The 25,721-nt window shown below is 38.5% G+C and overlaps 2 protein-coding genes across 2 annotated transcripts in view; one reads left to right on the top strand and one right to left on the bottom strand.

Annotated features, from left to right (window-relative positions):
• LOC134798077 (probable beta-hexosaminidase fdl) overlaps positions 1-25,721 on the bottom strand; it is a 165,013-nt gene that overhangs the window by 35,173 nt on the left and 104,119 nt on the right. The window lies entirely within an intron of this gene.
• LOC134798117 (uncharacterized) overlaps positions 454-25,721 on the top strand; it is a 49,395-nt gene continuing 24,127 nt past the window's right edge. Inside the window, exons 1-2 of the mRNA XM_063770457.1 lie at positions 454-846; positions 17,604-17,736. Coding sequence (XP_063626527.1) covers positions 725-846; positions 17,604-17,736 — 255 coding nt within the window. The 5' untranslated portion in view covers positions 454-724. The remainder of the gene's footprint in view (positions 847-17,603; positions 17,737-25,721) is intronic.

Raw genomic sequence — 25,721 nt, 5'->3', positions numbered from 1 at the left:
ACCGAACGCATTTTGACTAAAATTAAACGTTCCTAATTGAAGTTAAGTAACTGAATGCGTAATTATTTTACAAGACAACGACGCCATTTCCAGCCATTTATTTTATTTTAGGAGCTGTGTTTAAGACGCTTTAATGACAATTGATGATATTTATCATTCTATTACCTACATTTCGCTGGCCCAATATTACAGGGTTCTATTCTATGTTGCATTTTCAAGATAGTTGAAATTCGACTTAATGTCACTATGACAATGTTCAAATTTCAGTTCGATAATAGTGAAACATAGAACCCTGTAATATTGGGTATTGTCAATATAGTCACCAAAGAGGAACATTTTATTTTTTTAAGGACAACATTTTACAATCATTCGTCATCGTCACCTACCTAGTTACTATCACCAAGTATCATTAATATAAAAATGTGTTTTGTAGATTAAAAACTTACGCATTTCTTTCAGTAGTATTCATCCACAAATTTTGTTACAGACGTGCCTTCGGAATCATCGCTAAGCCAACCGGTCAAAGAACTGATAACATAAATCTCAAAAACTTCGACTACAACTTCAGAAAAAAAAGTTTCCGCGTTAATCCTGGCCGGTAGGAATAGATGCCCGATAATTTGGAAAAGGAAAAGTTTGAGGTTAGGCTGTGGCTTGCTGGCGGCGGTGGATCTGGGTGGGGTGCGCGGGCGCCGTCGCGCAGCGCAGCCCGCTCGGCTGGGCCATGGGCAGCTCGCAGCGCCTAGCCGCCGTGGCCGCGGCCTCGCACGCGCGCCACTATAACCACAGCCATGAGGTGTTGCAGACGGAGACTGCGCATTATAATGTCAACATACTCTTTGTCAGGTTAGTACTTATGTGAAATACTTTTTGAGTTTCCATAGAGGTATTTTTTAATTGAATGCTTTTCGGGTTTACTACGTGCTTAGTTTTTAAGTAAATTTTACAATAATTAGTTTCTACATTAGGGAATAATTCTCTTGTTTTTGCTCACACGCGCGCCACTCCAACCACACCCAAGAGGTGCGGCATTATAATGTCATCATACTTTTTATCAAGTTAACATGTGAAAACCAGATTTTGCTTTTCCACGGAGGCTTGTTTCAATTTATACTAACTCATTTATCTTTCTTACAATTAGTAGGAATAACTTGCAAGTTTGTCCCTTCTCCCTAAATGTCGTAAAGTTCAAGATTACAAGATCTTGGCAGAGTGAAGAAAGGGGTTAATGTCAAAAATATCGTGATAAATTGATAAAGATACACCGGCAAACATCAACCAAACTAATCATACTCTTTATACGGGGTCCTTTGGTTCCCATAAAATTTTAAGTCATAATGTATTGTTTGTCATATTATCATTAGTCATAAAACTGAAACCGTTAACTTTTCAGGATTTTCGTAAGGTTATCCTAAAGATAGGTTAGGTTAGGTTTGTTTTATGGCAATCCTGAAAAGTGGGGCGTTTCTAAACCAAATAAATTATGACTACCGAAAATGCGGGCAAACAATACATTATGACTTAATAATTTTTGAGAAACAATAGAGACCCTCTTTATACACCAGGGAATAATGTTTCCATAAAAATGTATACAGCAGACACCTTATAAAAATCTAATAACATAATAACGGACATGAGCCACAATTTAAAACTATAAGCTGAACAAAGTCCCAAGACGGTCAGTAAAATGTGAGCACCTCGTAACCATTTTATGATAACAAGATGTCCTAACATAGGTCATCTGTCGAACCTTATCATTCATAAAACGTCGTATCTCACTATGAGCGTCGTACACTTATACGACTTTTGCGTACTAAATGTAAAAGTAAACCCTAGTGCAAGAATAGCGTATGTGACTATGAATGTCGTAGATAGTTATGACCTTGTCAAAGTAAGTTTTCTAAATCCCGTCTCTGAAAACGACTGGTCAGACTCGTTACAGTTTTATAACGCGATGAATTCCTCAAAAGGGTAGTAAGACGGAGATTTACAACAAAGAAGAAAATGAACTTGGTATTGGGGAAAGATTTATGTGATTAAGTTACTGTCAAGTCCAGTAGAAATATCAAGAAATTCATCGTTAGAAATTAACAAATAAGAGAGAAGCTTTTTGACGAATAAGGATTTCGGCTTCCCTTTATCTTGCATAATATTGTTTATCCGAAATACACTTCGCATAGCAGGTTTCGCAGAAACATTTTTAACCGAATGATACTTTTGCATAATTGTATAATTAGCATAACTTTCATGTCGCATAACATTCATTTGGCAGAATTTTGAATAGCAGAATATTAATATCGTCGATTTTACATACGCAGAATTGTATGTAGCATAAATTACATTTCACCGAATTTCTTATGGCATATTGCTCATATTGCAGACTTGAATTTCGCAGAATGTTATGCAGCAGAATAAAAGTTCTGCCGAAATTGTTACCGCATGATACTCATGTCGCTGACTGAACCTACACAAAAGGATTGCTGCCAGAACTACAGGTTAGGTTAGGTTAGAACTGCGACCCCTACATAAAAGGAATTGCTGCCAGAACTGTAGGTTAGGTTAGGTTAGAACTGCGACCCCTACACAAAAGAAATTGTTGCCAGAACTGTAAGTTAGGTTAGGTTGGAAACTTGGAACTGCGACCCTTACACAAAACGAACTGCTTCCAGAAGTGAAGGTTCCCCTACATAAAAGGAACTGCTTCCAGAACTGTAGGTTAGGTTAGGTTAGAGCTGCAACCCCTACATAAAAGGAACTGCTTCGAGAACTGTAGGTTAGGTTAGAACTGCGACCCCTACTCAAAAGTAACTGCTTCCAGAACTGTAGGTTAGGTTAGAACTGTGACCCATACATAAAAGGAATTGCTGCCAGAACAACAGGTTAGGTTAGGTTAGAACTGCAACCCCTACATAAAAGGAATTGCTGCCAGAACTATAGGTTAGGTTAGGTTAAAACTGCGACCCCTACACAAAAGAAATTGTTGCCAGAACTGTAGGTTAGGTTAGGTTAGAACTGCGACCCCTACACAAAAGGAACTGCTTGCAGAACTGTAGGTTAGGTTAGGTTAGAACTGCGACCCCTACTCACAAAAAACTGCTTCCAGAACTGTAGGTTAGGTTAGGTTAGAACTGCGACCCCTACTCACAAAAAACTGCTTCCAGAACTGTAGGTTAGGTTAGGTTAGAACTGCGACTCCTGCACAAAAGGAACTGCTTCCAAAACTGTTGGTTAGGTTAGAACTGCGACCCCTACACAACAGAAACTGCTTCCAGAACTGTAGGTTAGGTTAGGTTAGAACTGCGACCCCTACACAAAAGGAATTGCTGCCAGAAGTGTAGGTTAGGTTAGGTTAGAACTGCGACCCCTGCTCAATAGGAACTGTTGGAGTAGGTGTTCATTGGTGGAGTAGGGTACGGAAAATATTAATCTCATCAACACTATGCCAATGAATTATTCTGCCTAAGGAAATCCTGCGAAAAGACAGTATGCCAAGTAAATATTATGCAACGCAATTTTTGGCAAAACAATTATTCGGTTATTGGATTATTCTTCAAATTGACATTATGCAATTGCATTATTCAGCTTTACAAAATTGTGCGAAACAACAGTATGCCAGGAAACTTATGCAAATAGTAATTCTGCGAAATGATGATTCTGCCAAAGGCTGCTATGCGGAAGTAAAATATGACAATAAATTTTATGCAACATATTAGTAATCCAGATGATTTTTTTTTTCTGCGATTACAGTTTCACATTGTCCATTTTTTTTTATTAAGTGATCTTGGCTACGGAGGGTTTGGTCACAATTTCTGTAGTATGACATGTATGTAGGTAGCTACGTTATACATATTTCAGTTTATAATTTATTGGTGCTTCCAGTGGCGGAGTTACCCTAAGGCCCAGTAGGCCCGGGCCTAGGGCGGCGAAAAATTAGGGGCGGCAAATTGTGACAAAAAATTCGCTGATGATAACAAGAAATAACTTAAAATGTAGTCAATATGATGGGTGCTGCGAAAGAGGCGGCTATTGCGCTTGGGGCCGAGGGCGGCAAAGACAGCAAATCCGCCACTGGGTGCTTCAAAAACTAGGTATCTACGAGAAACGAGAATTAACTGCCACAACACAGGTGTACTACGCCACAACTCGTAGCATTGCCCGCTATATAATAAAACCATTCGTAGCGTTTCGCTGCTACATCCCGCCATACGCACTAAAGGCTTAACACCGGTATAAACATCACATAAATTTCAGGGTCCCGACACGCGTAGGTACTCAAACGTCTTTAAAATTGATAGCCTAAGGCCGTTTATACGTTAGGTTAGGTCATTCGTGACCGTAGGTAGGCCAAGGCGCACGTTGACGTATTCGCATGAAAGTTCCAATACCGTTTTCTAAAAAGGACTTAACTGACATGCTTTTAACTGTCATAGTTCGATTTTTTCCGCAATGAACTAAAAAAATCCAGTCTTTTATCTATTGGGCGTAAGCGACAAGGTTTTTTAGTGTGAAATTTCACGTTTTTCAGCTAAAAGCAGTACTCATGTTTATATCCTAATGTTAACAGCGAGGTCGCACCGATTTAATGAGATAAGGGAGAATCGGACGATAACGGTGAAGGGATGTTTAAGGTATATTGGACTACTGACTTTAGTAAATAGTGTACAGGAAAAACAAAGAGCGTACGTACGACTTTAAGCCATAAATACATTAAGAAAACATCGGCATTTGATCGGCCGAAATGTGTGAAACTGACACTTGATTTTATCGCGACTTCAGGGCTACTCCCCATAGTAAAAGTTGTTAAGTATGACAATATCACCTCGCAAAATACGGTTGAATGTAAAAAACACACTGTGTATCTTTATATCATTAGGCTAACTTGGCGTTTGGGAGAATTCACCAATTTCAATTAAAACCTTATGGGCTTCAAAGTGAAAACTAAAGTCGAAACAAAACCCCAAGTGCAATACTAACGATTAAGTCACCTGCCCCTAAAGTATGTAAACCACTTACGTCCTACCCTGTTTAATTTCCCTCCTTAAATAATAGATTATAATGTCCCGTAAACTTCCGTTTCTTACGTGAACATTCCCGGCCGCGGCCGGGGATGAGCGGCCTGCAAATTGCTTTTCATGTGTCGAATTAACGCGACGTCCGGCTCTCTAGGGCTGTCACGTACAAGATATATGGTCGAGACAGGCAAATAAGCTCCCTTGCCTATAAAGCGGTCAAGAGGAAAAACGATTAGTACATTGACGACATTAAGAGGTTTTTACATTCAAAGTGCAATTTAAGTACAAACTGTAGCAACGTTTAAATAAAAAAATGGAGAATCAGTTTAAATTCCCCTTTTTCCTGAATACTCGTAGCAGGTGGTTCTATAATCGAGAATTTGGGTTCTGGGATCCAACGCAAAAAAGTTAATAGGTATTAAAAATCTATTAATACAATACTTCGTAGTTACGAAATCCAAAGTTTTATTTTATATAACAAATACCCATAATTACTTGCTTATGTTGATTCTCATAATCCCCACGAAAAGTATCAGGATAGGACTGACATCATGAAAAAATTGTCACCAAGCCAATTCAAAGAACAATCGTTTTCTTAAAGGTCATGTTTTCTGGGTCACATCATATGAATTGCCTATCTTGTTTTGTATCAACGCAAGGAGACGGATGTCTAGCCTCTCAGACCTCTAGGGTTGTCACTTGCCTGTGATATTAAATGTCATGGACAACGCATGGACAATGAAATCATGTCCACAATTAATTTCGCCAGCACAGTATTCTGCAGGAATGCATAACCCGTTTCAAGCGGCTGTACGTCATGCTTGACAGTGACGACGTTAGGATTATATCTTTAGAGTTATTGTGACATGTTAGGATTGCTAAGTTGGGTACTAAAAAGTTGGCACTAAATTAGTTGCACATCAAGCCAGCGACTAGAAAGTGAGCAAGTAACTTTCTTAATCTTGGACATCACACTAATTGCTGATACTTCAGATTGCCACTGAGTAACTGAAATGTCAGTTTTATAGAATTGGCAACCCTAATAGTTAGCAACTAACTTTCCACTATAGCTACACCTAATCTAGGGAATTGCACTAATAGTTGACACTCTGTTAATTGGAATGGATTTCACACTATGGCCTTGACCAGTCTATATGTGTAATATGTAGTGTTTAGTGTTAGCAACCCTAATGGTTAGCAAACTAACTTCCCACTACGGCTACACAGCTAATCTAGGGCATTACACTATTAGTTCAATTAGTTGACACTCGGGACAGTTAAGATTGTCTCTCCACTATCGACTGACTAGCCTATGGGTAATATGTAGTGTTTAGTGTTAGCAACCCTAATAATTAGCAAACTAACTTCCCACTACGGCTACACCGACTGACCAGCCTATGGGTAATATGTAGTGTTTAGTGTTAGAAACTAGTGATGTACCGACTATTGATTTGGCCGATTAGCCGACTAGGCGACTAATCGGCGCTCGAATGGCCGATTAGTCGGCCGACTAGTCGGCTAGTCGGCCAGATCATTAGTTTCGTATAAGTTCAGGTGAAAAACAATAGTTTTGCTCCTTTGGTTGCGCTATTCATCATATTAGCTTGGCTAAAAGGTGTTCTCTATAGGTTCAAAGACCTATCACAAGAATCCTCGTTCAATTTCTGTCTTTAGTTCTTTTATTTTACGATCCTGAGCAGACCGTCAGTACAGCTTGTAGGAGGTATTTCCAAGGCTCTATTTCCCGTACGTAGTCGCCAGTTAAGAACCTATCCCCTGTGGTTAGCGTCTTTACGAGCAACGTGCCCTGTCTAAGTCTCTAAATTTTGCAATAACATTAATAGTTCCTCATGGCTCTACCATTAAAAAAAAACAAAAAATGATAATAATTAAAAAAAATACTATCGAACTTGCACATGAAATTACACGAGAATCAGTTGAGATCGACCTGTAGAGGAAAACAACAGCCCACCAACATACGATAACGATCAAACGGTCAATTATTTATATGAACAAAAGTTTTCGTATGCATCCTGAATAGGTATTTTAGTAAAATAAACATAAAACATATGGTATTCTTTCACTAATAAAGTGCCGACTAATCGGCCATTTTTGCCGACTAGTCGCCGACTAATCGCCGACTACAAATGTGGCCGGATAGTCGGTTTTCCCGACTAGTCGGTACATCCCTATTAGAAACCCTAATAGTTAGGAAACTAACTTCCCTCTACAGCTACTCAGCAAATCTAGGGCATTACCCTAATTTTGACACTTCGGCTTGTTGGATTGTTATCTCGCAGAATATTAAATTTTTGTAATGAAATAAGATTCTACTATCAAAACGATAAAGTACATGTTCAGATAATTTTGAGCACCTAGGCCGGTCTGATAAACGCGATGGCGACTGTATATAATATAAGAACACATAACATAAGATTAAACGCATTTCAATATTGATGTTTTAGTTAAAACGTTTATGAGTAACGCTAGGAAACTATGGGCGCGGAAGTTTGATTGCGGCATTTGCATTATTTTTATTTAATTTCGTGCCCTTTACTAAGTGCCTACATTTGGCTGGCCACTGATAACTTTAATACGTTCCACGGTTTTATACGCAGTTGTCTGTGATGTGTTTAGACAGATTTTTTTTTTAATCCGGTCCGATTTATTTTTCATGTAGATTAAATAGGAATTGCGGAGCGGTGGGCAAAGTTGGACGTAGTAAGTTGGACGAAGAATGGACGTCACAGGTTGGCCGGGGTAGGGGCAGACCAAATACGTGTTCCGTGAACAAAGTTTTGTACGGAACACTAAAAAGAGATGGCGGGTCGACGTCGACGCATTTTACAGCGATTGGCGGGAGCATGAACCAAACTGTGAAGACGGAAGAAAGGGGAGGCCTTAGCTCAGCAATGGGATACAAAATAGGTTATTCAAAAAGTTGTCAACGAAATTTATTTATAGTGTTTTGTAAACTACATTTTTTTGCTATGCCATAAGACAACACTTAAGCTGGACATACATACTAGGGTACGCCTGCGCAGTTTTACCTGTACAGTTCAACTGCACAGTTGTTTAAAAACTGCGCAGTCGAATGCCACATACGCTACGTTTTACCTGTGCAGTTGGCAAAACTGCGCAGGCATACCCTAGTGTGTATGGCCACCTTTAGCAGCCCCGTTAACATCCAAATAAGTAGGTATAACAGCCGTATTCTGCGCCATTACAGTAATTGTGGTGGCTCCTGACAGCTGCGGTTCCCCCAGTGATAGGTGAGGCGGGTCGCGACAGATCACTGCTATTTTGGGCACTTTCCTATATTATATATAGTTTTCGGAAGATTTACTATTGATTGTGTGGTTCATCGCTTTTAGCTCCTTTCCACCATTCATTTCGCACAAAGCTAATAACGAAACTATTGTGCTGGAATTTAAATGTTATTCCACAGGGTTTAGGGCCTTTCTTCACTACACCTTATAAAACAAAGTCCCCCGCCGCGTCTGTCTGTCTGTGTGTTTGTTTATTATGTTTTGTTTTCATGCGGTTTTCACCTATCAATAGAGTGATTCTTGAGGAAGATTTAGGTTATATATATAATTTGTTAACCCATGCGAAGCCGGGGTGGGTCGCTAGTTTCAAATATATCTACAATGAGTTGACCTATGGTTTTGATATCTTGATGTTAACCGAATGAATCCACGACTCTGACGATCTACCGCGAAAATCGAAAATTAAAATTTTGTCAAGTCTCTCTATCACTCTTGCATATTCGAGCTATAGAGAGGCAGATAACGAAATTTCTATTCTCTGGATCTCAACCTACTCTCTTTAATACACATTGTTTAATACATCGTCATTCTGCTTTGGTATAAAAATCATTTTTTGGATACCTAAACTAAAATTCTCTACTAAAAGTTGAAATAAATATAGATCTAGAAGTACGTAGTTATGATAATGTAGCCAACATTATCATAACATCTGTTTCAATTTTATATTGCAAGTTTAACAACGTAAACATTCGATAATAAACTTTACTCCCCGGCAATAAGACCCTCCCATTAAAAGAACGACTCAGACGAGCAGTTCAGAACAGCAGTTCATAAATTATAAAACAGTCTCTCACAAGATGGCGATAGAACATAATGAGGACAATTTACAAATGCACCTCATCGACTTTCAAATAGCTAGAAGAAGCTAGAATAAAACCTCTTATCACTTTCTCTCTTTTATGCTAAATTAAACTCTAATGCGCGGACATAAAGATGACGTTACACTAGTATTAATACAAGAAGTACGAGCTAGTGAAAGTTAGTGCTGAACAGTAGTTCAACGGTTTTCAGTGAACTGAAGATATCAATTACTTTGTAACGGGTGAAATGGCTTAAGTTGAAACAAAACCATCTACATATCATTTAATGTGTTTGCTGGCTAGTCTAATATTCACGTCTACTGGCATTTGAAATTCAACCTTATTCAATGAGGATAAGTCCTTAAATATGTTAACTTGAACTGATTGCAGTCTGAATCGATATAGCGATGAAGAACGTACACAATGAAAACGTATTTAACTGTCTTGCCTGTTTGTCTTTGAGTATTTAGTAACTGGAGACGTCCATGGCTGTCATTTTCCCTACAAAACAATCTGCCGATTTTAGTGGGTGAGGGGCACGTCAAATGTATGGCTATTTGTACTTTGTACATAACGTACAAATAGCCATGTCAGATAAACGTCAGTCCATACAAAAGTTTGCACAATTGTGCAAGGTTTTCGGCAGAGGGGTAAGCTCTTAAAGGCGACTCCGGTTATTACCTATAATTGCTCTAAGGTTTAAGTCAATGGAATTATTGTCATTTTAATATCGTAGAGGTTGTCCTTATTAATGGAAATATACGCTGTTCTCTATTTTATTTGCAGTAATTAAGTGAAAATGCAACATTCGTCCACTAAAATAGTCGATGACGTAGATACTCGTAGCGCTACGCGTACAGCGTAGATACCACGTGTTACGACAATTAAGAATTAAGTTTAAAATACACCAGATAATATAGAATTAATTAAGTAACAACATTAACCGGATCGATGACTATCGACTCTAATGATATATATAACTTTGCCGCATAGATATGTCAAAAATACTTATAATCCTATATACCTACCCCTATTTCTATTTGTATTTGTAAGCTCTTTTATTGTAACCATGTTCTTGCAAATAAAGGACCATGGGCAACTTTGTATGCAGCCTGGACCCAACGCCAACAGAAATGAGAGTAAGGTCATTAGATAGGTAGGTTTCTATGTACTTCATTTTGTTCTATGGGCACCAAGCGGAATTCCAAGTCCAAGTAAGTAAATTAATTGCTGCAGGGTAGATGTTCGCGCACCGCCGGGCGAGCACATTGAATGATTTGCCGCACTCGCCCGGCGGTGGACTCTATTGCCTAGGTAATAAGGGTGACGACATTTTGACTAAAATACCAACATCTCAGTTCTGCAATGGAATTCCGCTTGGTGCCCTTAGAACGAAATGAAGTACAGAGAAATACCTATCTAATGACCTAACTCTCAACTCTGTTGGTTTTGGGGCCATTTTGACGCATAGACCTTTATGATTATGATTACTTATACTGCAAGTAAATGTGAACACAGTGTATGGATATTTTCTTAAATGTTTGTTCCGTCACGCAAATACGTCTAAATGAATATCGATGAAATTTGAAAATGAAATTATCATTTATCACAGATAATGTATAACTTGAAAAATTACATATATGATAAGTTTTATTTCGGTATTCATCTCCAAAAATAGTGCAACTGAAGTTGCAATTTAGCACGATAGTATCGCGGCCGGATGTTGGTAGGTAATATAGGTAATAATAATGCTTAACACTGTGATTTAGAATAGTATCACAAGCATGGATTATAGGAACTCGAGATAAAAGTTAATTGGTCCATTGGCGGTGAGCGCCAAATACTAATAACACTGCAGATAAATTTTGTCAATACTATCGACGGTGGGGATTTAATATTAGGCCCTGTTCAAATATACCCACCTCGAAAACTACAATGAGCTTGAATACACTAAGGGTCCGATTCGGATTTTGAAATAGACATCTTTTAGACATATACGATAACGATATTTTTAAGATCTAACCTGTCAAATTTGACATTTGCGCGATTCTGGAGATACTGTTGAACGATTTCCACAGGATATGACTTAGAGATCCAATTCACATCTAATAGATATCTTACTATATCTAACGTAAAAGTGACATTGATTGCCCGAATTGCGCTGCAAAAGAGAACTAGTTGATATCTAAACTATAACGTATCTAGAATGGATCTAGTACGTGTCGTCTCTTGTGATGTGACGTTTAGCGTCGCATGAAGTAGGTAGATTGCAAAATGAGACGAAAGAAAACTAACCAGAGTAAATTTTACGAAATATAATTAAAAAAAAAAAAAAAAAAAAAAGGAAAGACAAGGTCGTGGATCTTTTCTGAGCTGGCGATTAACAGTGGTGAAACGAGTCCTTGATAGGGGTCACTTCCCTGCACTACGTCGCAGAACGTCGAACTTGGAGGTGGCCGTCTTAAAAAAAAAGGGTTCCGGATCCAGCACGGGAACCTTCCGGAACGAAGCGGAGCATGCGAATTCAGGTTGGTAGGTTCCGACTCCAACCTCAGACTTGGTCCCTGGAATTCCGGTAAAAATGGCCATTTCAAGAAAAGTCCAATTTTGTACAAGTGACTGCGACATCCGGATTTTAGGCCAAATTAATGCGCTAATGAGAAAGTAGGCTGGTGTAGTGAACCCCAAAGAATTAAAAGGTGATCAATGATGTGGCAGTCACAAGTAGAATCATCATTTTAAATTTAAAACAAAGAAGAAAGTGAAGTTAAATTTACTAAATGTACTTCTACAACTAAAAGCTTTATTAATGCATGTCAACTACAATTTGGCATGTAATTTTATACATTTAAATTAGAATTAAGCCTAACTTTGATTATAATCTACAAGATTTTTATAAAGTGGGTAGACTCATATTTCCAGAAGGTTCGAGAAGCTTGTTATTTCCAGCGTTATTTTTATAGGAAAATTACAGTTAATAAGCAGATAGTGATAGCCAAATGTACCCAGAAAGAACTAAATGAAAATGTGATGGCAAGAAGAAAATGATTCCTTAATTTACTACTATGAAAGTTACCTTTCTCTTAAAACTACAAAATATTCAAAACACTCACCCTATTTGGGGAAATACTGGAACTTAACACAATTAATATTAGAATAAATTTTACACCATATTAAAAATTTGTCACATCATGACTGTAAAATTGTATCTTTGAATTTAGTCGATTTGACCTCTCGCTGTCAAAGCCGTGGTAGCAATGTCTCGGACGCGTATGTGTCTCATTAGCTGGCCGGTTCACATCGCTTATCGCGAGCCGGGTGAGGTAGTCCTTTGTATTCGCATCTAGTTTTACCTAATAGCAAATGCAGTCGTCAATTCTGTTTGTTCGTAGATTTATTTTGTATATATTAGTTTTCAAGGTTTTTGTGTATATTTTTTTAGATAATAAGTATGAAATGTGTATTATAGTAGTTTATAGTTATATTTAGGTTTAAGTTTATTTCTTATTTTGTAGAATTTTAATTGGAAATAACGGTAAACCGTTACAGTGAATATCTTGAAGTTCGAATGCGGCAGTAACCCCCTTATTCATAAACGCGCTACAAGCCTCAATTAGCTAATCGTTTGTCTTTATCTGTCATTTTGACTTATGTATTTGAAAGAAAGGGATAAAACACAATTTAACTAAATCAGGCCCGTAAAGTTATATGAATAAGGGGGTATAAGTATACTTAAATATTGTGACTATATTTACTCACAAAAAATCTTGTTAAAGTGTGATGACGTACGTACCTGTAAAAAAAAAAAGAAATAAGTTAGCACTTCGCTTAATTTAATTATACCTAACTTAAATAAATATACATAAAATTCTAGGCCATAAACTTTAAAGTAAACTTTATTATTAGGTTGTAGTATTTATGATGGTAGTTTTAAACTAGGAGCCATATTCTGATTTTAGTTTCTTGTTCTGTTAACGAATGGTCAGTAAGGTATGTTGGGGTTTCTTGTCTTGAAAAATTGATGACGTACAGGCCTATTCGGATTTCGAGATAATCACAAGATCTTGAGACGATTTAGAGATCAACTAGATCTACATTAGATATCGACTATATGTGACTTGGATATCTAAGTCATAACTTGTCGAAATCGTTCAAGAGGACCTCCAGAATCGCGGAAACGTCAAATTTAACATATCTATCTTACAAATATCTTTAAATTATCCGTATCGTAACTTGTTGAAGTCTAGTAGAAATCTAATTCATTTTCCGAATCAAGCCGGTAATTTATGAACTGACCCTAATAGGTACAAGTTTAGTATATGCAATAATAAACGCAATTATCAATAATCGAAACAAATGAATGTTGCTAAGCTTACAATAAATTTAAAAGTGGAAAAAATATTATTATTAGTAGCATCGTTAGCAGACGTTTCTGCTTGTTAAAAATTAAAATGAATGTTGCCTTTGAACACAAAATCATTTTTAGAATTCACGCACATTTACTATTTTTAACCTCGTCATACGTAATAATCTAACGTCACTATTAACTCGTTACGTCATATACCGTAAGTCAAACTCGTAACACGTCATGGTCAAAAGGTCACGTATTTTTGGTGGTATATATAAAAAAAAAACGTTTATTAAACCGAGTAAACACGAGCCATTCACTTAAACGACGGAACGATATTAAAACGCGGCATAGATATAAAATCGGAGGCATCTTATCTTAGGTTACGAGGCGAGATAAAAAGGCTTTTAAACGAGGTTAAGGCGGATATCTTCCGATCTAACCCCTCGGGAGCTTGAGTGGCGCTTTATTATGGATGCTCAATGATAAGACACATATAGGTACATGTATAAATCTGTAGGTACCTCTCTCGACCAGTATGTCACAATTCTTAAGTAACAAGTCGGGTTATTTCTTAAGTAACAAGACAACCTCCGAAATATTGGCACGATTCGCCTGAAATGACACGCGTGCCAATGATTTCACAAAACAAAAAGATTGTAAGTACCAAGCAGGGAGGTTGCGGATGCAGATTTTTTGAGATCCACGGATGCGGATGCGGATATTTAAAGGCTCACTTACTGGTACTTATAAAACATCAAATATTACATTTTTAGTAATTTTTATAAAAAAAAAACGAAACGGTTAGTATATGAGCAAGAATATAGGTCTGTATATTTAATAAACAGTAACTTGTCGGACTTTTCTGGATCTAGACGATTTCGTTATAGATAATGACGAAATTACCTAGCATTTACGTCGCCGCTAAGACGTTCTTGTACCGACTTGTTCGACATCCGCATCCGCATAAGCTACGCATTTTATGCGGATGCAGATGCGGATGTTGAAAATAATGCGGAAGTTCCGCGGATACGGATGCGAATATTCGCAACATCCCTGGTACCAAGTGGAGGAGAAAATGCCTCAGTACGTAGCGAGTAGATGAGAGAGAGATTGTGGGGGGTAACAATTCGACCAATCAGTTGCCCTCACCGCTCGCAAAACGAGAGTTTACTACAATTGCCTTTTGCCTGCCTACACAAAATAACTTTTAAAGGACACAGAGTCCCACACGGGCGGATACAAGAAAATAGCGAAAATGTACGTTTTAAATGCGAACATAGAACATCTGTGTGCTCAACAAACACCAACCACAATATCACGAATTACAGATATCACTATTTGAAATGTAAATCCCAGCATTACTAGTTTTCCTGCAATATGGATTAGTTTGTACGTGTGTGCAGATAGCAACGTGCAAACTAGACATTAGGGAAACAATAAAAAATAATGTTAGTTCCGTGAAAGGTCAAGCGTATTGATTTCCCAGGCCCTAGACCTTTTAGGAAGGTTTTTCGTAACCGGTACTTATGATCATGTTCGAGATACCCGTTTAGGTTTATGCAAACTTGATGTGATTGCGCGAATGTGCTGCCATCTCGAAAATGAAATTGTAGTTACTTCACACTGAGAAAAAAATCGTTTAAAACAATTGAAATTGCATTAACGTTTAATGCTTTAAACAGTTCCATATGAGCCTATCGAAACGATCAGTAAAGTTTACTGTTTGTACGTTACGTACGAACGAACGTACATTAGTTGATATTGTAATAGCAGTTAATCACTTTATTGTGTGCTCGATAGATCATATTTTTTTCAGTGCATTGAACTCACTCTTTACTAATTAAAAGACTAATAAAACTGTGTGCTGATGTGTGTGATTGGATAACAATAAGTTCATAAAGAGTTCGACCGGAAAGACGGGACATCCTCAATGCTGCAGAGTTCGTAGCTGCAGGAAACATCTCGAAGTAACTATCAATATTCTTTATAAATTGACTGTTTATAGTCTCCAGCAACGTTGTCAGAAACAGAATGTTACCTTACACACTGCTGGCTAATATACACACTATTAAGGTCTCTGCCCACTACACCGTATAATACCATGACCGTACTATGAACGTATCGGGCACGGAATGTAACGCGACACGGACTACTATGCCCACTAGAACGAGTCCACATCGTTTCATATCCGTGCATAACGGGGTTAGTGCCCGTCGTAACCACGTATCATCCCTATAGCATCCGCTATAATCCCCGTAGCATCCGCGTTTCATCCCCTTAGTACCCGCGTTTTATTCGTGAGAGCAAGACTCGTCAGAAAGAGCGACCGAATAGTTATCAGACTGGCAAGAGCGAGCAAGAAATATGGCAACGCGTTTATAACGGGCTTAGAATGGTCACCATACGCGGTTATAACCCGTATGCTCACCGTTCCGCCGCCTGCACGCACCGTTCTGGCAACGTTGCGTGCCGTGCACGGAACGTTACGGCACCGGCAAAATATCCTTGCCGACAATTTTTGACGGTCCGTGCATGGCACGCGACGGGTATGGTCGGTGACGGGACGGGCTAGTGGGCATAGTCTCATACTTTTTAATACAAAGAATATTGTTTTTGCCTGAAACGTTCCTATTACGGTCATGGTATGATACGGTGTAGTGGGCAGAGACCTTTAGGGTACGCTTGCGCAGTTTTGCCTGTACAGACGGCCTACCGCGAACCACGTTGGACGTGTTGGCACCCTGTCACTCTTACGTACGTATTTACAAGTGCAACAGAGAGGCAACACGTTGAACGTGGTAGGCTCTCAGTTCAACTGCACAGGTAAAGCTGGTTAGAAAACTGCACAGTCGAATGCCACATACGCTATGTTTTACCTGTGCAGTTGGCAAAACTGCGCAGGCATACCCTAGTGTGTATGGCCAGCTCACACATTATATAGACGCTCATTTGTCTAAACTCCATGACAACGTAGTGAAAACTACTTAATCACCTGCTTGGGTGGAAACTTGGATTAATCTATGATCCTCCTACGATACTTGCCGAGGGTCCAAGTTTAAAGGTCCCAAAACTGTTAATTACCAACCTGGACTTGAGCGTTAATCCCCGTTTAAGCCCCAACAGTTTAATTAAATCATTTAAATTAAGTTAATTCAGTGGTTGGAGTTATTATGGTTCAATAGTTTAATTAGTTCGTATTGATGATGTGCTACATTAAATAATAATACTCGTAAATATGTGTAGGTACCAGCCGAATGTGGACGTGCATTTTTTTCCTTAAAATTGTATGTTGACTGTCTAATGGCTCCTTTACACGATGGGCCAGCGCCGACCACTCCAAGGGACGCATCCATGCGGTAAAATGAGATAGCAATATCACTTCCTCCCTCATAAATGCGTCCCTTGGAGTGGCCGGCGCTGGTCCATCGTGTAGAGGAGCCATAAAATAAAAGCACAGCCACCAATTAAAGCTCTGCCCAGCTACGCATAACAGCCATTGAAAAATCAGTTTGAATGTGGATTTTTAAAGCAAAAAATACAGTAAATAGTTGAACGAGTTTGTCAATAAATAACAGTTACGATTGTAATGTGGGGTGGGGCAGAGCTTATACGAGTATGGCTTTACGCTATCTTGTGGTTTCAAATTATATAAAACCCGGACAAACCCAAGTTGGACTCGCCCACCGAGGGTTCCGTACTTTTTAGTATTTGTTGTTATAGCGGCAACAGAAATAGATCATCTGTGAAAATTTCAACTGTCTAGCTATCACGGTTGAGATACAGCGTGGTGACAGACAGACAGACGGACAGTGGAGTCTTAGTAATAGGGTCCCGTTTTTACCCTTTGGGTACGGAACCCTTATAATGACAATGATAAAACGCGTCAATGTTCGGGAGTTGGGGCTCATAACGTCATGCCGTGCTATATACCTACTGTAAAGCACTAAACGCATGCGGAAATGACGCGCTATCATATGGCTTCATAATTTCTTGGTTAAGATACGGCGCCCTAAAAAAACACGTTCCAATATTTTGATTCTAACTGACGGACTATTTTTTAGGACACTAGCCTCAAGGGTTCAAGCTGAATCAAGGGGTGTTTTGTTTACAGTGCGACGTTATGCGGGGTGCTAGTGGCGGTGTGCGCCGCGTGCTGGCGGCGTTCCCCGTCGTCGAACAAGCCAGAAGACGTGTCCGAAGTCAGCGGCGTCTACACTGTCAGCGGAGACAGCAGGCTTAACCAGGTAGGATAAAAAATGTGTAAAAATATACAGAGCGTGGTTCTGGTGGCGCATCGGTTGATTATAATTCAAAAACCATGAAGCGCACGAAGGGTTCAGTACCATTACGCGAAAAACGGCAAAAAAATCACGTTTGTTGTATGGGAGCACCATTTAAATATTTATTATGTTCTGTTTTTAGTATTTGTTGTTATAGCGGTAACAGAAATACATCATCTGTGAAAAATTCAACTGCCTAGCTATCACGGTTCATGAGATACAGCCTGGTGACAGACAGACAGACGAACGGACGGACGGACAGCGGAGTCTTAGTAACGGGTCCCGTTTTTACCCTTTGGGTACGGAACCCTAAAAATAAAGCTTTATAGGACATTTCTGTTTTAGCATTTCGCGTGCCGTTTTCATACTCGCTCGTAGATCCTCGGTCGTAATAGGAGGAATCCTATTCAAAAAAAGGTATAACGGCTTGAGGTCGCAACCATTTGGTAGCAGTGCTCTGCAATTGGTGAATATATAAAATCCATATAATATTAGTTACTTCTTACAAGTTTCGGACCTCTTGGGAATTCGAAAGCAGAACAAACGATGAGGTATCGAGAATAATCGAAATACCTATCACGCCAAAGAGACCCTTGCCATCAAAAACTAATGAACACACTGTACATTCAAAACATCTCTTCACCAAACGGTAGAACGAGCCCTTCCGTAGTCGAGTATAAAATAAGAAAAAAAATTGTCAAAGTTTATAAATACTTAATCTAAAAATGTTTTCCATATAGATAGATTTAGCAACCCTCAACGTTGCTTGCACCGCGCCACGTAATTTCTTTAAAGTAACGCCCCGCCGTCTCGGACCGGAAATAGAAACTGAATTTCGGGAACAGTTTTCAGATAAGCGACCTCAGTGGGAAGTTAAATAACTTACATAACGGTTGGGCACTTGGGAATGTTTGAACACCGCGGTTTGGTGGAGGGTCAAACTTTGTTGGACAAATATTTGGCCGAGCCTTATCTTAAAGTGGAAGTTTCGAAAGTAGATAAAATCATAAAGTTTCATTATATTAAAATATTTTTTTTCTACTCGTCGACTGTAATTCTTGAATTAAGATTTTTTATACCAAACTGCAATTGGGTAATTTTAATATATGGGCTCCCAACTAAACTATAATATTCATTTCGATACAGTTTAGTCAACTATAATGAAATTGACCAATCACAGCTCGCCGCGATCAAGAGGACGAAACAAAACCATAGCTCAAATTAATTATTTATTTTAGGTTGTATAGTATAAACAATTGGTTCATAAGTCAGAAACGCGTATGTGACACGCTTACATCCATAGACTACGAAAACTACTTAGTGTTGCTTGTTAGTCTCCATAGGCTACGGTGGCCAAAATCGAGAAAACAAATGTCTAAAAATTGAATTTAGCGCGGAGCAAGTACCAGGGCCTCATAAATTACGAGAAGGTGTCGTTGACCAATGCGGAGGCCGGGGCGCGTACCAGTATGAAGGTATCGCGGCTGCTCGCGTATCTTAGCTGTATACTTTTGGTTTGGTTTGTTTGTATGATTCTACTAGTTTAAAGTATTATTTTTGTTGACTCGTAGAAAAAGTATTGTATACAATAGTGATATAATCAAGTTTTTCAATCTCGTACCTTACTTAGGCAACTCAGCAAGCTGCCTAAACACGGTACTCGACTGAAAATCACGATTGTATAAAATACTATTTAAGGCCACACAAGATTATTTACTACACACATAATTTAAAACAACATTAGGAATTTCACTATCAAACTGTTTGTCGCCATAATAAAATACCTAAAATAGTCATGGTACGTATAGTATTTATTATAAAAAGTTAGGTAACAAATGAAGTATTTTTTGTTGAGACAGATATCAATTAATATGATATTTAATTGAAGGTAATTACGGCAACAAGGTCATAATACACGTTTTATAGTATGGTTAACTCGTTCGCTTCTTTCCTGTAGACATAGCAAAGTTAAGGAAATCTAAAGCTAATTTTACGCTACACTCTTACATTTTTTCAGTATTTGAGACTCAAATAAGAAAAACGGGATACATATAAACCAGAGTCGTTAACATTTATAGTATTGCCCACAGAAGTGACCTTTTTCTAAAATGTGTTTGACCCAATAGTGTTCAATATATAATATTTTATTTTTAACGTATGACTACAATAGTGCAATCATAATTTAAATTGGGTCACGTAAGTGTTTCCAAAACAACCATTATTGCACTACATAGAAACAATACGTACATTTCTCAGTTCGAAATTGGGGCAAGTCAATGTTTGCGGAAACTTACATTATCCAGAAACAAATAAATATTTACTCACTTAACAAACAGATTCATACAATATTATCTCAATAGATATAAAAATTCAAGATTTTTTCCATACTTTATAATCACGAAATTGTGGATTGAATAACAAATTTCTAACATTTGTCTTATAAATATCTCTTCAATGAAAGCAATTATAATGTATCTTTTACACGCCCGATTATGTATTTTGTCGGTATGAATAAAATCTTAAATTACCTATATAACTATACCGTACCTATTCACCACACCTCCACAGTCACCAAACTCGTTGTCTAAACAGCAATGCATAAATCGTCTGCAATAGACGGAAAGGCCTGTGATGATGACCGTACTATTCATATCAGATCACTAGCCCATTAAGAAATGCGATGTAACAATTAACTTTCCCTTTATGTAAATTTATGCGTCAGGCGAGGGACTGCAGTGGGTTGTGGATTGTCTTCAAATGTCAAAGGCAACCTTGTTGGAGAGGATAATGGACTATCAAAATTTGAATTTAACAAATGCAAAGGTCAACGGGATTAGGAATAGAACTCACAACTTTTGGGACAGGTCATTAATATAAAGATAAAATATTTTGATATTTCGAATGGTGTTTGTATTATGATATTTATTCGTACCTTTCTTCCTCTAGGGAAATGTAACTGTCCATACACTAAGCCTAAGATTTCAACATGCTAATTATCATCAAATTCGATTCAAGGGTACTTGAAGCAGTGCAAAGGCAAGGGAAAGACAGACAGACTTTCGCATTTATTGACCAAGCGAACGCGAGGCGTCTCCGTTTCAGCTTATTAGACAAATTGCTTTCGTATATTATCTGTCTGACTATTCTCCTGTACAGATTGTAGGTAATTGTGAACCAACCGTTTCTTGTGAAGTTTTGTGAGAAGGTTGAATAATAATATGGATTTTTTTATCGACACAGCTTTGGCATTTTTAGAAAATGGTGAATCTGTGGGGGCTTGTAAGGTGTACATTTCATAGAGCCACTATTATTATTAGTTAAAACATTATCACGCGTTTTAGTTACATATAGACTACACTGACAAACTTAAGCTTAAAGTACGTAACAGCATTCTTCTACTTGAAAATCCCAAAATAAAACAGAAAAACGGAAACCTAATTAACGCTAGAATTATGCATCCCTGCTCGCGTAGTCAACAACGGGTTTTTGTCTTGTTCTTGTTTGGAAACTAGATGCCATCTGGTCAAAGTAGTAGAAGTGTATAACTTGCTTACATTACTGGTATGAAAACAGAGCTCTGTAAGAAAGTTATGTTTTCCAGATGTGGTTACATTCGTACCAACGAACGTATGCAACGTGCCCAACGAGTTGGACGGATAAATGAACAAAAGTAGAAGTTTTGCAATGAAAGAAAAAACTTACTATTGGTTCTCGTACTCAGCCACTATCGGTATAAAAAATGTCGAGAAACCGTGAGAATGGTGGTAAGACGTGGCTCCTGTTTTAGAGCCACGTCTTGCCACCAACCTCACGCTCAGTGACCCGAGATTTAGACCCTGAAGCAACCTGTTTAGAGAAAGAAAATAGTCAAAAGTTAACTACCAAACTTCAGTAATTGAGGGGCGTTTATAGAAAGATATATTTCTGAACTGCGTTTCGATCAAATTTCATGGATATTGGTCGTCTGTGTTAAATATGTGCACCCTCAGTTGACGCTAAGACCTCGCTCCACTCGTTCACTAATTTTCCTCTATCGATTGGTCAGAGCGAAGCAACAAAGGTCACGCGGCATGAATATTTCGCCCAAGTACATTACATTAACAGATTAAAATTCCTAATCACGAAAAACCCTTGAAACAATGAATTTGGAAATTCCATTTGAATATTCATCACTTTCATCAGGTAGAGTACCTAATATTGAGTGCCAGGGGCAGATATAATGACATAATAGAAGTAAAGGGCAAGGCTATGTGCCTGACTTAGATAAAGGGTGTCACTTGAACGATCGGGCGCGCTCGGCTTTTGGGATGCTCGGAGCATTGCGATGCTCCGGCAATTGTTGTTTTATTTTTCTGTACTCGTAGTTCACTAAGCGCCATTTGCACCATCACACTAACCCGAGGATAGCCGGTTAAACCGTTAACCCAGTGTAAAATTGTACGGGTAACCATGGTAACTCCAGGTTTAACCGGTTAACCCTAGGTTAGTGGATGGTGTAAGTGGCCCTAAGCGTGGCGTTGGACTGAGAGGCGTATGAGGCGTAAATTGAAGAATCCTAGCGATCCAAAATAGCTTGGGTTGTCTTCTTTCATACTGATTCTTGGTTTGTGGCACTACATAAGAAGCTTAAAGATATGTATCTTAATTCTTACCTCTAATTTAAAAAGATCTCAATAATGACAACAGTACAAGCAAATTAACATTTTAAGAATTAAGGATGACTCACGTTAGGCCGGGCCGTGTCCGGGCCGGAGCTTCCGGCGCTTCATTTTCTATGGAAAGCATCACGTGATCACCTGTCATCTGTCATAGAAAAGTAAGCGTCGGAAGCTCCAGCCTGGACACAGCCCGGTCGGCCCGGTCTAACGTGAGTCATCCTTTACCCCTGTTATCCGCATACAATACAATACATACGTACATTATGCCGTCACAGGGGTAATTACTCCCGGAGCCGATGATCTAGCTAGGAAAACCTCTGATCGCTGGCCTTATTGCGCCCGACCGCAGCAAATGGCCGAGGGGCGGGGCGGGAGACGGAACCCCGTTAAACGCATTAATTACCGCGGGTAAAGACAGTCATCAGTGTCATTGCCAAGGGGGAACATGCAAAAATCCAGTTTCTATGCCTCAACATATATACGCACAAAGACATCATCAGAAACACGCGTTTTGGTTCAAATAAAGATGTAGGTACACAAAAAATGGCAAACAATCATACCCTAATCGTGTCTATTTTTATGCTCGTATATACCCGGCCGCGGCCGGGAATAGAACCTTGCTCTAGGAACTGTAACTAAATGCCGTCACGTTTACATGTGCCAATGTCGGCTATCTTGGCTTTGAGCAGTAGCATCCAATTTTCTCACTAACAAATCTTGAGATTAACAGGCCTATTCGGATTTGGAGATAATCACAAGATCTTGAGACGATTTAGAGATCATCTAGATCTACATTAGATATCGACTAGATGTGACTTGGATATCTAAGTCATAACTTGTCGAAATCGTTCAAGAGGACCTCCAGAATCGCGGAAACGTCAAATTTTACATATCTATCTTACAAATATCTTTAAATTATCCGTATCGTAACTTGTTGAAGTCTAGTAGAAATCTAATTCATTTTCCGAATCGAGCCCTAAAGTGTAAGAATTATACCTGAATAATAATACACGGTACCAACGGTATACATTATTTATTACAGACTAATAATTTACGTCGACACCGCGGCGGCTACTAAAATCATCTACCTCAATATTCCATCTAGCCAAAGTTACTTCCCTATCAGTCATGTTCCCTATTAGGATAACTGTCCTCTTCGCTCTGTTGAAAGTATGTCGCAGGTTCATTTAATCAAGCCGGTCTCAAAGAGGCGTCGAGGCGAACTCTCGCCCTTTGAGTTGCTCATCATTGATGACAGCATGACGAGATAACACGAATAAGTTAGAAATGAGCGGGGAATACGGCCTGCTTGAAAGTAAGCGGTTTTCGTATTTTATGGACATTTACAAAAAACTGGTGTCTTCTTTTTAAAGAAGCTCTTACAACCTTATTATACTGTAATATTAATAATATTATATATTCCTTGATAAATCCAAAATTACGAATCATTCTGACATGGAAAAAACCCGCTAATTTCTCCACAATTCCTTGGGAAGCTTTTCAAAATAGCGTTTAAGTCTTGTCAACTTTTATAGAAGTTTCAGAGGATTTCCTATAATTAATCAAACTATGTACGAGTAATAAATATGCAGATGCTTATATAAAGATTAACCGCGCTGGTGGCCTAGCGGTAAGTGCATGCGACTTTCAATCCGAAGGTCACGGGTTCAAACCCCGGCTCGTACTGAGCTCGTACCAATGAGTTTTCGGAACTTATGTACGAAACATCATTTGATATTTACCAGTTCCTTTTCGGTGAAAGAAAGCATCGTGAGGAAACCTACTACTACCAATAAGGCCTAGTTTCCCTGAGTTGGAAGGTCAGATCGCAGTCGCTTTCTTAAAAACTAGTGCCTACGTCAATTCTTGGGATTAGTTGTCAAGCGGACCCCAGGCTCACATGAGCCGTGGCAAAATGCCGGGATAACACGAGGAAGAAGAAGATATATATAATAAAGACTAACCTACCGCATCTTCAAAACAAGCTTACGAACATAAGTTACACTTACGAATATAGGACAACATTGACGTAAATATCCTCGCACCGTCCTTACCGTTTCAGGTAAATAAAGCTTTAAGCAAAGGCCACAAATGGCGTGTTTGGCCCAAGGACCTCTAAATATAGCCCGGGCCGATGAACGGCATTGACCTATTGCCGGAACTGAACGTTTTCATTTGTAATTCGTGATTTCGTGGATTATTATCCATAGGCTTGACTAATGTCTTTAATTATTATATAATTATATAAGGGAAGTCGATGTAGATCAATCTTGCAAGTATTTGGTCAAATTCTTATCGGGAAAAAAAAAAAACACGAACTGGCCATTGGTGGAAAAAAATGCAAAGTTAGTAAAATAAGATACGCGCGATGAAATAAGAATAACCTTTTCAAACCACGCGACCTAGATCTAAACTAAACAAAAAAAAAGAAATAAACACAAAATATACATATGACAATGTCCATATTGACGACCGTCATTACTAATTTAAAATTAGAGAATAATCAAATCATCAAAAGTGCAGTAGGTAAGTAAATTTGTTTACTCTACCATCTTGTCGCCTAGTGCAAAAAATCGTTTTAACAGGAAGAGCGAACCAGCCCCTAATCGTGGCTAAGCCAGTTAGGGCTAATGCGATTTTTACCAGCCGGCCCGGAACTGAGCCGTTCAGGCTGTAATGGCGTTAGGCCGCGAAGCAAAAGGAATAAAACTTAGGCGGGACAATCAAGCTTTTTGACGGTGACTGGTGGTTTGTGGTGAAATGCAGTAGAGTATTGAAATGGTTTATTTTTTGACACCGTCAACAATATTCTATAACTATAGATTTTCTAAACAAAGTGACCGATATTTATTGGTCTTAAGAGTTGTCACACTTCTTAGTTTTTAAGGCAAGTAACTAAAACGTGTACCAGTGTACCTACATATGTGTTATTGCTAATTTCGCCGAGTTTTAACAAATACGCGATTAACTAATCTTAGGTTCAAGCTTTCAAAGAGAAGAAATGTACTTTTTAATACAGTTGCTCACAAAGTGCTACTTTACGTAGCTGTTTAGCGTGCGGAAAGTTGGTTATGTCGAACTAGTGCTTTTTACTTTTCCAATTTTTTTAAATTTATACTTGTTCCAATTCACGACTACTTATTGATGAGTGTTAATATTAGTTTCCTTTAAACGTCGTAATCAGCATAAAAACCTACTGTTAATGTAAGAATATGAAAAATATACATATTTCATATTTTAATACTTACCTCTTCATCATTATAACACGTTTATTTTTTAATATTGAATATT

Source organism: Cydia splendana, chromosome 16, assembly GCF_910591565.1.
Source record: "Cydia splendana chromosome 16, ilCydSple1.2, whole genome shotgun sequence".
NCBI lineage: Eukaryota > Metazoa > Arthropoda > Insecta > Lepidoptera > Tortricidae > Cydia > Cydia splendana.
This window is presented reverse-complemented; position numbering and strand designations above follow the sequence as displayed.